The 14461-nt window shown below is 56.9% G+C and overlaps 1 protein-coding gene across 2 annotated transcripts in view; it reads right to left on the bottom strand.

Moving 5' to 3' along the window:
• Nucleotides 1–5441: 5441 nt before the first annotated feature.
• The window catches only part of NUP210 (nucleoporin 210), a 105266-nt gene continuing 96246 nt past the window's right edge, over nucleotides 5442–14461 (bottom strand). Inside the window, exons 34-40 of one of the 2 annotated variants that reach the window (XM_025448682.3) lie at nucleotides 14072–14189; nucleotides 12916–13062; nucleotides 11137–11387; nucleotides 9954–10170; nucleotides 8157–8252; nucleotides 7997–8080; nucleotides 5442–6857 (exon numbers count right to left, since the gene is read on the bottom strand). In XM_025448682.3, coding sequence (XP_025304467.1) covers nucleotides 6757–6857; nucleotides 7997–8080; nucleotides 8157–8252; nucleotides 9954–10170; nucleotides 11137–11387; nucleotides 12916–13062; nucleotides 14072–14189 — 1014 coding nt within the window. In that variant the 3' untranslated portion in view covers nucleotides 5442–6756. Of the gene's footprint in view, nucleotides 6858–7996; nucleotides 8081–8156; nucleotides 8253–9953; nucleotides 10171–11136; nucleotides 11388–12915; nucleotides 13063–14071; nucleotides 14190–14461 lie in introns of those variants that run through there. The other variant, XR_007404098.1, reaches the window with a different exon arrangement.

Below are 14461 nucleotides of genomic sequence, written 5' to 3' on the forward strand. Positions count from 1 at the left end.
AGAAAGAAACAAGAGCCGAATGAGATAATATATCGTCACCGTCATGCAAAGTTATGAAAATACACACAAAAGAGCAATATTTTATTTACTGATGCTTATTATTGACAATAAATGTTGCTTTGGAAGGATATGTTGTGATTTATAAAGGTAGCTGCCTCTGAAAAGGAAGGGAAGGCAGCAAAGGCAGAGGGTAAGTGAAACTTGAGTCATATTTGTGGTTTGTTTTTGTTTTTTTTAAAGATTTTTAAAAATTTATTTATTAATGAGAGACACAGAGAGAGACAGAGACAGAGAGAGGCAGAGACACAGGCAGAGAGAGACGCAGGCTCCCTGCAGGGAGCCCGACATGGGACTCGATCCCGGGTCTCCAGGATCAGGCCCTGGGCTGAAGGCAGCACTAAACCGCTGAGCCACCGGGGCTGCCCTGTTTTTGTTTTTAAACACCACTGCCACCACAGCCTGGTGTGGCCACACCGAGTGGAAGGCACAGGAGGCTGTCCTACCATTCTTTGTACTTTTTGGTATTCAGGTTTTTTCCTTATGAAAAAATAAAATGACCCATGAGATAGTCTGAAGAAGAGGTGCTCAGAAGGGAGGGAGTGCAGACCTTGGCTCCCTGGCCACACAGCACCCGCCGCCCCAGAGTGGATGCCCTCACCATCCATTCCAGGTGGGCACAGGCAGGAACTGCTGTGGAACAGGAAACCTTGATGCCCGCCTGCGTGGATTTGAATTCTGCTTCCACCATTTGCCAGTTGTGAGACGCCAGAAGAGGTTACACAAGGTGTGACTTTGTGTGCCTCAGTTTACCCATCCGTGAATTGCTGAGGTGACGACAAAGCAAGCTAGAGATGGGGAAGTGTGGTATGTGCGTGGTGCAGGGGCGGTACAGTGGAGGTCAGCAGCCTTACTTGCTTGTGCAGCCCGAGGCCTCTTCTAATGGCTACACTCGCCCCAGGGAGCCACGGCTGGCTGTGGGAGGTGGTGGCTACCTGCCAGGCTGGCTTTGCTTGGCCCTGGGCCAGGCGGCATGGAGGTGGCTGGGGGAAGTGGTTGGGCAGAGGCCAGGGCAGGGGCCCTACCCCATATGAGCCTTTGCAGTGAAATGGACTTAAGAATTTCAGCCACCACCTGCCTCTCTCAGCCTGGGTCCTCTGCCCACTGGCCTGAAGCTCAGGGTTCCAGAAAACTAGAGCCCGTGATGGGGGAAAACCCACATGTCACTGAGCCCTTCAGTGAGGCTCCTTCTTGTATTCATTCAACGAACCATCCCAAACACATCCTTCCCTGTGTGGTCCCACCTCCACAGTTTTTGTTTGGGTACAGGACCCACACTGATGGAGCAAGGGGGTCCTTCAGAGCCATGTTTCCATCGATCTCTGGCAGCCTTGAACATGTGGCTGATGGCGTCCCCCCAGCTAGGTGGAGGAAATTGAAACTCGGGAGGGGAAGGCCCTGCACCAGACAGCCTTTCCGTGTCCTTCGTCTTTGGATGCTCCTGCCTGAGTGCCAGGCCTGGTGCCTTTCCAGTCGTTTGCCAGGGCCACCCGGAAAATCCCAACAGGATGGACTGAGGGGGCCCCACCCAAGGCCCGGCTATGTCAGTCAGACTCTGTGACAAGCGGCAGGAAGCTGGCCCTCAGTGGCAGCCAGAGGGGAATCCATATCACATTTTGTAGCAGTCACCTACTGCCATAGGAATGCTGCCTAACAAACTGTCCCCAAAGTCAGTGGTTTTTCACAACTGTCATTTATCAAGTCATGGGCCTGCTGATCATTTGATCCAGGATGGACAGATTCATTTCAGATCCCTTTTAGGTGTCTCTCCTCCTTGCACCAGCAGCTGCTGAGCTTCCTTATTACGTCATTGGCAGAAGCACAAGAAGGGCCAAGGGAAGCTTGAGGCCTCCTTAAGCCCAGACTCTGAGCTGACGTGCTGTCATTTCTACCACATCCTACCAACTGAAGCGAGTCACAGGATCATGGCCAAGGCCCATGGGGAGGGCGTACGCTTCAGCTCCGGGGGGCGGCTCTGCAGACTTATGTGCAGGAGGGCGTGCAGATAAAGAGGGAGAAGCCTGGAATAATAGCGCACCTGCTTTCCGCCGGTGGGCGGGGGGCAGGACAGATATCAGGATGGCCGCTTTGTGGAATGAGGCACAGCCTGGAAAGGTGGAATGATTCCCCCTAGCTCCAGCAAGTAGGCCAGACTCCTGGCCACCTGATCTCTAAGCTTCACACACTCCCCACTAGCCCAGACCTTCACCCCCCATCCCCTAGCCATTCCATCAGACCTTGAGATGGAACATTTCCAGAGCACCCAAGACACACACACACACACACACACACACACACAGAAGCAGGGAGAAATGGGCACAGAGAGTTAATTTTTGTCCAAACTTAGGAAATCTGGAGAAAAAAAAAACTATATGCAATACTATATTTTTAGTGCTAAATGGTGCTAAAAGCATTTTTTGGCACCCTTTAGAGAGCGAAAGTAGCATGGTTAGTTTGGGAGCTGAAAGCTGAATGTGCTGTGCGTCCTCTGGTTTTGTCAATGCCTCACTTCTGGCAAGGTCGGCCTGCTTCCGGCAGCACATGCATCTGCGCCGTGTGTGCTTTAAGATGGTGTTCACCTCTGCAGGTAAGGCCCAGGCTTCCCACCCGTGTGTCTGGCTAACTCTAGAGTATCCGAGATGGGTAAAGGGAGGAAAATGCCATTATCAGAGAGAAAACCAACTGAGCAGAGGCTGAGGCCTTTCTATTTGGATCCGAAACCAGTTGAGAGGGTTGACACGCTGACATCCAGTCAGCCTGATGGGCCACATGGACACGACCATCCCATCGCCCTCACTAGCCATGGGACCAGAATGGCCATCAGAGCCCACCCCAGCTATAGATAGGAAGGGAGCTGTCTGCTGAGGAGCCTTCCAGAACGAAGTCTTTAGTGCTCAGGAGACAGGGAGAGCTTGTCTCTTGCCTTTTCTCTTCTTCTGGATGCCGCCATGTCTGGATGTGATGTGATGCCTGGATCTTGGCAGCCGTCTTGTGTTGCTGAGGGGGCCTCCCTGAAGGCAATACTGACACTTACCGAGTGCTGCATGTCAGGCAGGCCCTGTGCTGAACACAGGACGTTGATTGAATGCTTTCTAGCTAGGTCTTCTTGTGTGCCAGGTCCCGGGGCCGTAGTAGAACCGGCCTCAGGGAGGTCCCAGCTGGGGATAGTGAGGTCCGACAATTGCAACACAGCATTGGGCATGACAACAGAGGGCCAGGGCGCTAGGGGAGCACCCTCTCTCTTTCTCACCTGCTGTCTATCTCGCCATTCTCCAAATGAACGCTCTTTCTCCATCTGGACCCTCATGGGCCCCGTGCCAGCTTTTCCCAACAACAGTGACAGCAGCATATGTGGACACAGCGCCTCCCGTCTATCAGCTCATTTTGTCCTCACAGGATCCTTGCGAGGACAGTGTCTTCCTCATTTCCCAATCCGGGGAATGAGGCCTGGGGCACTGACGGTGCTTTTAGCTTCTTAGCTTCCACACACAGCTTCCCAGCGCGGGCAGGCCATGACTGGGGCTCACACGTCCTAAAGTTGGCACTTAGCCGCTAAGCATGTCTGTGCCCTGTCACCCCCATTGCCCGGGGCCCTCAGTGCCAGATCTGCCACACAGAGCCTCCCACGGGGAGCTGGGGCCTCCTCCCCACACCCCCGGCCCGCTTCTCCCTCCCCCATCATCCCCTCCGAGAGCCAGATCAGCCATTTACTCTGGGAGAGAGGACACCCTGTTCACCAGCCCACTGCCCAAAAGGAAGGCTTCACACCTGGCTTCTTGCTTAGTTTTATAGGAACTCTGCAGGCACCGCTGTGCCCACTTCACAGAGGAGAAAACTGAGGCCCAGAGAGGGGAAGAGACCAGAGCAGCATGCAGGAGGGAGAAGGTGGGTGCAGGACCCACCCCAGCCCTGGCTGGTACCAAAGCCCCAGGACCTGGGGTGGGGGGATAGCCTAGGTGGCGGCCTCTCCCTGAGGATAAAGAGCAGAGGGGAAGGGGCTGAGCCTGTCTGGAAACTGCAGTTTGCTGGGTGTGTACCGAGGGGCCACAAGGACCGTTGCAGGGTTGAAGCAGGAGGGCGTGACGGTCAGGCCTGTGAGCAGCTGGCTGGGGAGATGGGGCAGCGGAGATGAGGAGCCGCCGGGGCAGGGAGGCTGCTGGGGATGGTAGATCCGCGGGCACGGAGAGACAGGCCCGATGTAGGGTGTGGGCGGGGAGGGTCTGGGGAGGGGACCTCAGTGTGCAGGGGCGAGTGTCCACGGTGCGGGTGGGAGCGGAGCTCCGGCTCTGGCTCCGTGGCCTGCAGGAGGCGGGCGGGGAGCCGAGCGCCAGGCTTGCTGTCAGGGGCTGCCACTGAATCGCTGGGGATTAGGTTTGGCTGCAGCGGAAGACCCACTGGATCCTGAAGCTGTGGGGAGCGTCCTCTCTCATGTCAAGGGAGGCTGTCCTGCGTCCAGGCACAGGCTCCCCAGCCAGCGGCCTAGCTATTCGGGTCGCCCGCACGCAGCCTGCCTGGCCAGGTGGGGGCGCACCTCCCGTGAGTCCATTTCAGGAGCTGCATGGGACACCATGCTCATGCTTTGGCCCCACAACGCAGCTGCATGCTGCCTTTCCGGCAGCCTAAAGGGCTGGGAGACCTTGACGGTACTGTGGCCACTGTCCACCCAACCTCGAGCCAGGGGTCTGGGCCCGCGGAAGAAGGTAGGTGATGTGGGGGGACGGGCGGCCTCTGCCAGAAGCTCTTCTGGGTGGCCTGCCTGCCTTGGGCGGCCACCTGGTCTCTCCAGGCCTCTGCTCCACTTCCACACCCGTGACGCAGGACTGCAGAACCTTGGGCCCCGGGTGCGCCCAGGTGCGTGCTCTGTGAAGGCAGAAGGCTAGGCCCTGGGGGTCGCAGGGGGCAGAGGACCATCCCTGAGGGGAGTAAGCACTGGGACAGGCAGAGGGCGAGGGGCTGGGGACGTGGAGGCAGGTGCTGGTGGGCAGGGCGGGTGGAGTCCAGGCTGGAGTCAGTGTGGGGAGTGGTGGCCTCAGGGAGGTCAGCTTCTGAGAGCAGGGGTGAAAATGGGGTGACAGGAGGAAGGGACAGATGCAGAGTGAGAGGTGCCCAAGGGAGAGAGAGAGAGACAAAGGGGGGCCGTGGGGCTAGCCAGTGACGTGTGGGCAGGGCCCCATCCTCGGGCACCTCTGGGGACCCTGGGCTGGCAGCCGGGGGACGACAGCAGGGAGGGAGGCCTTGGTGGCCAGCCAGAGAAGGGAGGAGTGGCGCACTGGGGCAGCAGGACGGACTGCTCCCCAAGCCCCCGCGACCAGAAACAAAGTCACCAGAGCCTGGGTCCCTCCCGGGCAGCACGCATGCAGTTCCAGCCATGAGCACGCCCCTCGTAAGAAATGATATAGAGCTTTATTAAATAAACCCAATAGAAATGCGCCTATTTACATCGAAGTTGTCAGTTTGAGCTTAAGTAATATGCAAAGGCACAATTCTTCCTGTCTCCAGCTTTAGAAAAATAAATCGCACAGCCCAGCCCTGGAGGCCTGAAGTGGACTCCCATGTGCGGCTTGGAGCTGAGCGGATGACTCCCGCACACGGTGAGCACGCGTGCCTGGCTCTGGGATGCGTCTCCAGTTCTTCCTGAGAGTGGCACGGCGCTTGGCTCGGAGGCCTCGGACGCTGCAGGGACAAGGGGCTGGGAAGGAGGAGGGCCCCTTCCCGGAAGGCAGGCCCACCCTCCTCACTGGCCAGGGTCGGGCTCCGTGGCCCGGCAGGGTGCTGCCACGGGGAGACCGGTCCCGCGCCGGGCGGGCCGGAGGCTCAGGTCTGCGGAGGTGCATGACCATAGTACAAAAGGGGGAACAGGTAACACTGGGTCTTTGTGCTTGGGTGGAACACAGTGGCTTCTCCAGAAGAACAAACAGAAGGAAAGATCCCGGCCTCTGGCTCAAGGATGTTTTCCTAACTAGGATCCCCATGTCCCTTAGGTGGGCAGAGACACGGGGAGAAGGAAAAGGAACCAGATGCCACCAAACATCCCACTGGGGCTGCGGCCCAGTCCAGGAGACGTTTCCATGCTTAGGAAACAGAAACAGAGGATGCCATTGATTCACAGTGGCCCACAGAGGGGCAAAAAGTAGCCTGGCTCGCAGCTCCTGTGGCCCCTTAGTGTCCCCCAGGGCAGGGGGAGCCAACGTGGGGTCCCCATCGCTGCGTTCCTAAGGCTTCTGTGCAGTCACGGGGTGAGCACCTGACATTCACATGTGTTCACTCCCCTCATTTCCTAGCAGGAGCCAGACTAGGGGTGAAGTTTCCACATGGTCGGGGGGAACCCCACACAAATTAAGAAGTAATTAAAAAGTCCTTTCCCTGAGGCCACCGCAGTAACATCCCCTCCTAGTAAACGGAGCTTCTGCGTGCTCGAAGTCTTGAGAAGAGAGTGGTTCTAGAGACGGCAGGGGAAGAAAAGCATGGCTGCACGTTGTCCGGAAACCCTCGACAACCAGGCATAAAGGAATGAGCCAAAGTCTTAGCAAAGGCTAGGAACAAAACCAAACAAAGCCAGCGGCAACTCCGACGTGTAAGAATAAGCAGAGCCTACAGGACACCACAGAGCAGCCAGCGAGGGGGCCTGGGCTCCGGGCCGAGCTGAGCGGGGCTGTCCCCACCGCGGGGGCACAGGGGCATCAGGACCGGGCCCGCTGACTAGTGCGAGGTGTATGCGGGGCTCCACAGCCCTGAGGGCGGGCTGGCTCTGCGGCTGGGAGGCAGCGCGTTGAAAGGCGTCGGTGACGAGGCAGCGAAATCTAGGGTGGAAAGAGAGACGGCGTGAGCGACAGAGCAAACGGGAGAGCCGGGCATTCCTCAGCGGCTGTGCCGAACAGCGGCTGCCTACCTCGGCCACCCGCCAGGCCCGGGCCCCCCCCAGGCAGCCCTGTGCTGGCGGAGAGATGTCACCCAAGGAACGTGTGATGACTGGACATGCAGAGAGGCCTGGAGCATAGGCCCTGACCTCCCATAGCAGACCTGTGGGGGAGGACACGTAGTGGGTCTCAGGGCCACATGGAAGTGTCCGTGGGTCCCCAGGGAGTGTGGGGACAAGGGCCTGTGCACCTGGGCAGGACCACGCTCCTGGGCAGAGAAAGCTGCATGAACAAAGACTCCCCTGTGTGCAGAAGTCTCTGGAGTGTTCAAGAGAAAATGCCAGTATTCCGCAGTGGTTCCAGCACACAGAGGGAGGGGTGCATGGGGAGACGGGGTGAGAAAGGGGCAGTGCCCGCTGCAAGGACGGCTGGGGAATGCTTGTGGAAGGCTATGGTTCTAGGGGTCCAGAATGCATGTGGGATCTGGTCACCAGGAAAATGCAACCCTATACAAAACTGTTCTCTTCCCCAAAATTCAGACTCTTTGAAGCCTCCCATGCCCCCTTAGGTCAGCAAAAACCTGTTCAGGGGAGAGAAGCCTCAGATGGAAAACAGAAGACAAGAAAGGCTGCCATGTGCCCTCCTGGCCGGGCACTGCAGTTCTCAGAGGTGTCCCGTGGAATTGCCCAGGGTCACCAGAGACAACTGGACCATGAGGAAGACGGGCCCTTGTGATTCTTCTCCATCGGGGAAATCCGTCATCAGGCCAGTCCAGAACCCCCACCTCCAAGTCAACAGGTCTGACCCAGCTCAGAGCCCTCTGCAGCAGCCCGGCAGGTAGGAGCCAGTCCCAGCCACCTGCAGAGACAGGTCCCGGCCGCCAGCCCTCCACGCTGCGAGGTTTGGCCCGGGGAAAGCTCTCCTGGCCCAGGGCCGGCATACTGTCCCCCTCCCCAGCATCCAGGTCTGCCTTCTGGGCCTCACACCTCAGCTGCCACTACTGCCCAGGGCCAGAGCTTCTGAGACTGGGGGTTTGGGGCCCTGATCCCTGCTTCCTCCCGCAGCCACAGGTGGCTACTCACAGTGGGGGCTGTGGCGAGGGCTGGCTCGCGGGGAGAAGGCTGGAGGTGCGGTGAGCTCCCGAGGCGCGCAGACCGTGTGGTAGGCTGCAGGAGCACAGGGCTGGTTAGCGTTGGGGTGGGGGTGGGGAGCCACCAGGGGACACAAGGCAGCCCTCCTCACCTATGATCATGACAGCAGTCCCAGCCAGCAGGGCAAAGAGTGTGAAGAACATGACTTGGTAGGAGTCCAGGAAGTGCTGAAAGAGGCTGGCTCCGTCTGCGATCAATGGAAAGACAGGTCACCAAACCAACCCACCGAGTTCCCTCGTGTCTGTGTGCGGTCAGAGGGTGAGGTGGCCTGCCCTGGGCCTGGGGCCGCATCTGGCCCTGGGGGGCTGTCTCCCCAGTGCTCTGTCCTATTCCATCTTGGGCCACTCGAACCGACCTGGTTCCACCTGAGGCCCTGCTTCCTTGGAGTGGGTTAAGGGTCCATACCCGTTCCAAGGAAGGACAGACCTGTCCGGGGGAGTCCAGGGGAGTCCAGAGGGTGTGGGCTGCCCGAGAGTCAGCCAAGTTGCCCGGAAAGGCAAGGCAGTGTTGAAAATGTCAAGCCATGAGCTGCAGGCATGACAATGGAAGTCAGGGTTGGGCAAAGGTACTGGACAGACCCGAAGCCCATGGACCAAGGGAGCCCACCCCTCCTCTTGGGGCCCCGCCCCAGGGTGGCCCAGACAGTGGCTTCCTCTTCTATCTCCCTCTACCTGAACCTGCATCCCTCCTGCACCCTCACCGGGCTGTCCTGGGTCAGGACACATCCCTGCTTGGTAGGAAGAAGGCGGGACCTCTTCAAGTGCCCTTGACCCTGATCTGACCCCATCCCTTTGCTCCCAGCCACACCTGACCTGGCTATTCCCTGCTCTCAAGAAAAAGCCTGAACCCCTGGCCTGGCGTTCAAGGCTCCTCATCCAGCACATCGCCCCAGGGTCCTTCTGACTGCATCACCCTCCCCCTGCCTACTCATCCTTCCATGCCCCTTTGAACTACACCCTCCAGCCAGCAGAGGTATAATCACCCACCCCCTCTGGGTGCCGCCCACTTCTTCAGCCACATTAAGAAGCAGCCACATTTAGAATCATTTCTTTTTTACTGTGTTTATAATCCATGCCCTATTTGAGGCTTCTCAGGCCTCTGTCCAGCACAGGGGCTGGCACACAACAGGTGCTAATAATGACTACAGAATCGATGAATCATCCATTACTGAGCACCTGCTGTATGTCAGGTGGGCCTTGTTCTAAGCGCTGTCCCCACATACAGCACTTAGTCTCTAGTTGGGGAAGACTGGTAGAAACCCAAGCTACTGTACTAATTATTCTACAGGCTGACAGCTGAGAATAGTGCTATGGAAGAAGAAGGGTTTGAGTGGAAGTCAAGTTCAAGGTTTCCTATTTCATGAGCAGAGAATGTCTGAGGGAAGGTTGGTTTGATGGAGGTGGGAGTGTTGGCCAAGGGGGGAAGGCATCCCAGGCAGAGGGAAGAGTGAATGCCAAGGGCTTAGCTGGGGGCTAAGCCTCTTTGGCTTCCCAAAGAGGAAGGAGGCCAGAGTGGCTGGAGCAAGGTGTTCAAGGGGGAGATAAGCATAACTGGGTCAGGAAGGCAGATTATGTAGGGCCTTTCAAGACGCTGCAGAGACTTGGGCTTTACTTCATGAGGGAGGTGGGAGCCATAGCAGAATTTTGAGCGAGGAGGGGCATGACCTAGTCACATTTCAACAGGATCCCTCTGGCTGCCAGGTTGAGAATAGATGGGGAAGCAAAGTGCACATGGCTGCTTGAATGAGTGATATTTGCCTTGCAGGACATTCTGTAGTTTTGAGTTGTCCAGTTCTTGACACCCCCAGTTTCCCAAAAACAACTGAGACGACCCAGCCCAGCCCTCCCTGCCCAGGTCCATCCCAGCTGTGTCCCATCCCATGACTCACGAGGACCAGGCCCTCGGCGATCCATCACAAAGGCCACGGTGACCGGAATGGTGATGGCTTGGTTAGTCATGGGGCTGGAGAAGGTCAAGGCGGTGGACAGAGGCCCTTGGCTGCCGGCCGCAGGATCTGAGATGCCGACTGTGTAGGTGATGAAGCTGGGGAGCCCCAAAGACTTCTCCTTCTCAAAGGCCAGCACAGCTGGGGACCCTGATTTCACCTGGGAGAGACGTCAGGGCTGGAGAGCTGCACCCTCGCTGCTGTCTGACATGCTGTGCTCCCCTCCTGAAGGCTAGGGGTGAAGACCCCTCCCCAGCCCCACTTCCCAGGCCAGTGATGATGCCTGGGTACTTCTAACCGACAGCGTGAAATCTGCAAAGTCAGGGAAGGAGCACACTGTGTGTACGTGGAGTGTTTTTGAGGAAAGGACAAATCAATATCATTGAATTCTAATCCAGTGCTCTTTAAAAAAATGCTAAACTAACATGAACTATCACCAAACGCCAACTTTCCAAGGGAACAGCCTGGAGCTCTGTTAATGGCCGATTGCCAGCAGCTCAAACCCCAGGGCCTGGCAGGCCTTCCGTCACCAGCAGTGGATTCATCCCTGTCTTGCTCCAAGAATATTCAGCCACATTTGCGGCAGTGAGACATGGATGGAGTGAATAGAGGAGCCAAAAACCTCTTCACCACATCACCCCAGGTCTCCTCCCAGCTTGCTGGGTGGTAGGACCCAGGACATCATTCATCCAGCATCAGCAGATGGAGAAACTGAGGCCCAGAGCTCAGTACAGTTGTGCAGGAGGCAGTGACAGGTTAGAGACTGGAGCTATTCCCCCTGCCCCATGGCAGCGCGCATCCCTGCACTGACTTCATTCATCGAACATACTAAATGTTCACTGAACACTAGCAGGTACTAGGTAAGCCCTATGCTAAGTACTGCCCTCCCATGCTTAACTCCTGGCTGGGGAAGACTTCTAGAAATCACAGTAATTAACACAATTATACAGGCTCACAGGTAACAGTGGTGCTGTGGAAACAAAGAAAAGGATAAAGAGTATTTACTTTTATTTTTAAGTTTTAATTTTAAAGAAAGGTGGTCCAGGGCTTCTATGTTCTACCCAGAACTCCCTGCCTCCTCCTGGTCCTTTCAAAGGCCCCTGGTTCGTGTGCGGATGCCACTCACCTCCAGGTTCTCGAGAATCTCCATGGCACCAAAGACCTTGACCTCGGAGCTGGTGTAGTGGTTGCTCAAAAGGATTTCAGCCTGGTCAGTGTATAGCCCTGGGCTGAAGGGCACCTCGGCGCCCACATGCTCTCCAGAGATGTGGCTGCCCGGGATGGAGGCAGTGACCAGCAGTGCCGTCTTCTTCATGCTGAGGTGTTTCAGTTGCTTGTCCGTCAGCCTGTGCATCGTGACCAAGCAGAGGTACCGGCCTGTGCAGACAAGGGTGTTCCACACTGTCTGTCCCCTCTCCCACCCATGCCCTGATGCTACACTTCCTCCTTGCTTTTCTAACTGGACAGCTCCTACTCATCCTTCAGAGCTCAGGTGAGGCATCACCTCCTCCTGGACCCTCCAGGGATGTCCCTCTTTGGTACCCCCAGTCCAGCTTGGGCACCCTTTCTGTGACCAGCACTCTCGCTCCCTTCTCAGAATGCTCTGTTCATCAGGTCCCTATCGTTCCTGGGAGTAGGAACATGGGGGCCAGCTCTGCATCTCAGGGCCCAGCCATCCTGGCTCAGAGTGCCAGTGAGTAAATGATGAACAGACATCATGACCCGATCGATGCTGGGCTACAGGTCAGCTGGGGCTCACGCCCAGCACAGCCTATGGCCCCAGATGCAGCAGAAAGTTCTGGGAGGGTGTGGATCAGGACTATTTTGGTACCTGTTGGATCCTCTATGCCTGGCCCTGAGTAGATAAACGAGTTAAATGAACACTTGAGTGCTGCCCTGGAAGGCCCCTCCAAGCCTGGAACCAGGGTGCCTGCACTGGAGTCCCTTCTGTGCCCATGCCAGGCAAGCACCCTCAGTGAGTCAGCCTCCTTACCGAACTAGCATTGCACCCCTCATGGCACCATTTAGGGAATAAATAGGGCATAGGACCACCCACTGCCTGCTCTGTGCCAAGCCCAAAGCTTGGGCCCCACATGCGATGTGCCCTGAGGATGTACCTCCTGCATCCTAGGCAGAGGCCTAGGTGCTGACCCGGGCCACGGGGAGCTGCAGCTGGGCTTATGGCCTGGCATCATGCTGTTGCTAACTCCTCCTAATTAAGACTGGGCTGCATGTTCTTGGAAGGAACGGAAAAATGGGCCAAATGCTCATCAACAATCATTATCATGACATTGGCAGCTACCATTGAGGACTCCTAGGAGTGTGTGCTGGGCACTGTGCTAAGCATGTCACAGGAACTATCCTCCTAAACCCTTGAAGCACCCCAGGGGGGGACCACTCTTCTCAGGGCCAGCATGCTGGGGGTCCAGGTGGTCACTCCAGACTGGGGTTCCAGCCTTCAGCTCCATGGACGGTGGAACAGTTATGCTGAGACACACAGTGTGGCCCTTGACTAGTTAACCAGGCCCCCTCCAGCCATCTCTCGCGTGCACCACTCAGCCCTCTCATGTAGGCAGAGCAAGGCACCTTCCTGCCCATTTCACCAAGGGAAACAGCCTCAATACCCACTGGCTCAGCACTAGAAAGAGCACAGAAGGTCTTGAACCTTGAACCCAGGTCTTCCAACTCCGAAGCACGTCCTTCCTGTGTGTGTGTAGGCAGCTGTGGACAATGGCCATCACACAGCACAGGACTGCCAACCCCTCCCGGTGGCCGGAAGGAACCAGAGGCCAGAGTAGTGGCATCTGTCCCCGGGCTGGGTTCCTGATGGCGCCTCCACGCAGATGGCTGTTGTGAGCCAAACACCTCAAGGGAGCCAATTTTCTCATTCAACCCCCGAACTTACCCAGAGTCGTGTCAAATCCCGGTTCTGCTGTGAAAATGTCGCGTGCTGGGAAATCGAAGACCTCTTGCTTGAACCGGAGCTGGCAGCTAATGAGCGATTCTGGGTGCAGAGTCTCTATGACTTCCATCTGGGTGGGGGAGCACTCACCTGGAGACGGGAGGTGGGTAAGAAGGGCCTGGGCCAGGACGACTGGCCGCCACGCCCAGGCTGGCTGGGCTGGGAAGTGGCACCTGTGCCCCACGCTCCTTCTGCACGGGGCTCCCAGGGCAGCCGGAAGCTTCACAGTGGTGCCACAGACTATAAAAGCTGAGGGTGACTATAAGGATGAGGAAGGTCATTCTGAGTGGTGGGCAACCTCAGATCGGAATTTCAGCATCTGTGCGAGAGCCTGCATCCAGCAGCCCGGCAGGTGGGTCGGGCCACTAATGCACGTCCTCTGTCACCGGCAGCAGGGGAAGATGGGCAATTTATTCCTGGGCATCAGGAGGGCAACACTTCTCCGCTAATACACTGAGTATCACTTTGGCAACGGCACAGTGCAGCTGCCCTCGTGCACGGAGGTGGGAAAACAGAGGTTACTGGGATGCAGTAAAGCTGCCTCATCAATCCGAACAAGAACAGCCATATTTAATCCTACCGGTTAAGTGGTTTCAAAAAGAACCAACCAAACAAAAAAACAAAAACAAAACCCAAACAGCCTGTATTGATGTATTTATTTCTGACAGCTGCTGTCCAGGGCTGTCAGGGGCAGGGGACAGGGTCGAATGTTCTGCACGTGAGTCAGAAGAGGTAATTACAAACACCCAAATCAGCAGTGAGGCCTGCTAAGTCAGTACCCGCTGGGATGAGTGGTAGAAAGGGTGGCTTTCTTTACTCGGGTGCCCGAGGGCTAAAGTGGCATTTCTGACTCAGAAACAGGACGTTTCTGGGTGCCAGGCTCTTTTAGGAAGATCTCTTTGCACCATCTCTACTTGTGGAGGACTGGGATTTCTCAAAAGCTGGAAGGAATGGGCCCATGGGGGGTTTAGGTGTTCTCTCTGGCTGTGGGGTGAGTTTGTGTGGGAAAAGCAGAGAAAATCGCAGCAGACAAGGGCATGAGGAGCCCTTGAGCTTGGCAGGGCCCCTCCCCAGACCAAGCAAGCCCCTCACTCTCTACCTCTCAGGTTAGAGCTTCTGTCTCCCACGGTGACGGTCACTTTGGAGGCCTCCTGGAAGCCGGTCTGGCCTGGGCGGACGGAACGGGCCACGATCCTTTGAGGGACACCAATCACTATCTGAGGAGGGAGCCGAGGCAGCTGCAGTGAGCACCGGCCACGTGTGGGCTCGGTGCTGGGCACTCTCTTGACCTCACCCTGCTGCCTGTGACGGGATTCTGCCCCTTGCACAGGGCACAAGACAGGCTCATCATCTGAAAGACGTGCCAAGAGGTGATGGAGCTGGGCTTAGGCCCTGGCTTGGTCAGACCCTGCGGTCTGGCTCTGTCCCTCTGAACAAGCTGCTTTTCTTGAACAGCAGAGCCTGGAGCTGAACAGCAGGCCTGAATTCA

Source organism: Canis lupus, chromosome 20, assembly GCF_003254725.2.
Source record: "Canis lupus dingo isolate Sandy chromosome 20, ASM325472v2, whole genome shotgun sequence".
Taxonomy (NCBI): domain Eukaryota; kingdom Metazoa; phylum Chordata; class Mammalia; order Carnivora; family Canidae; genus Canis; species Canis lupus.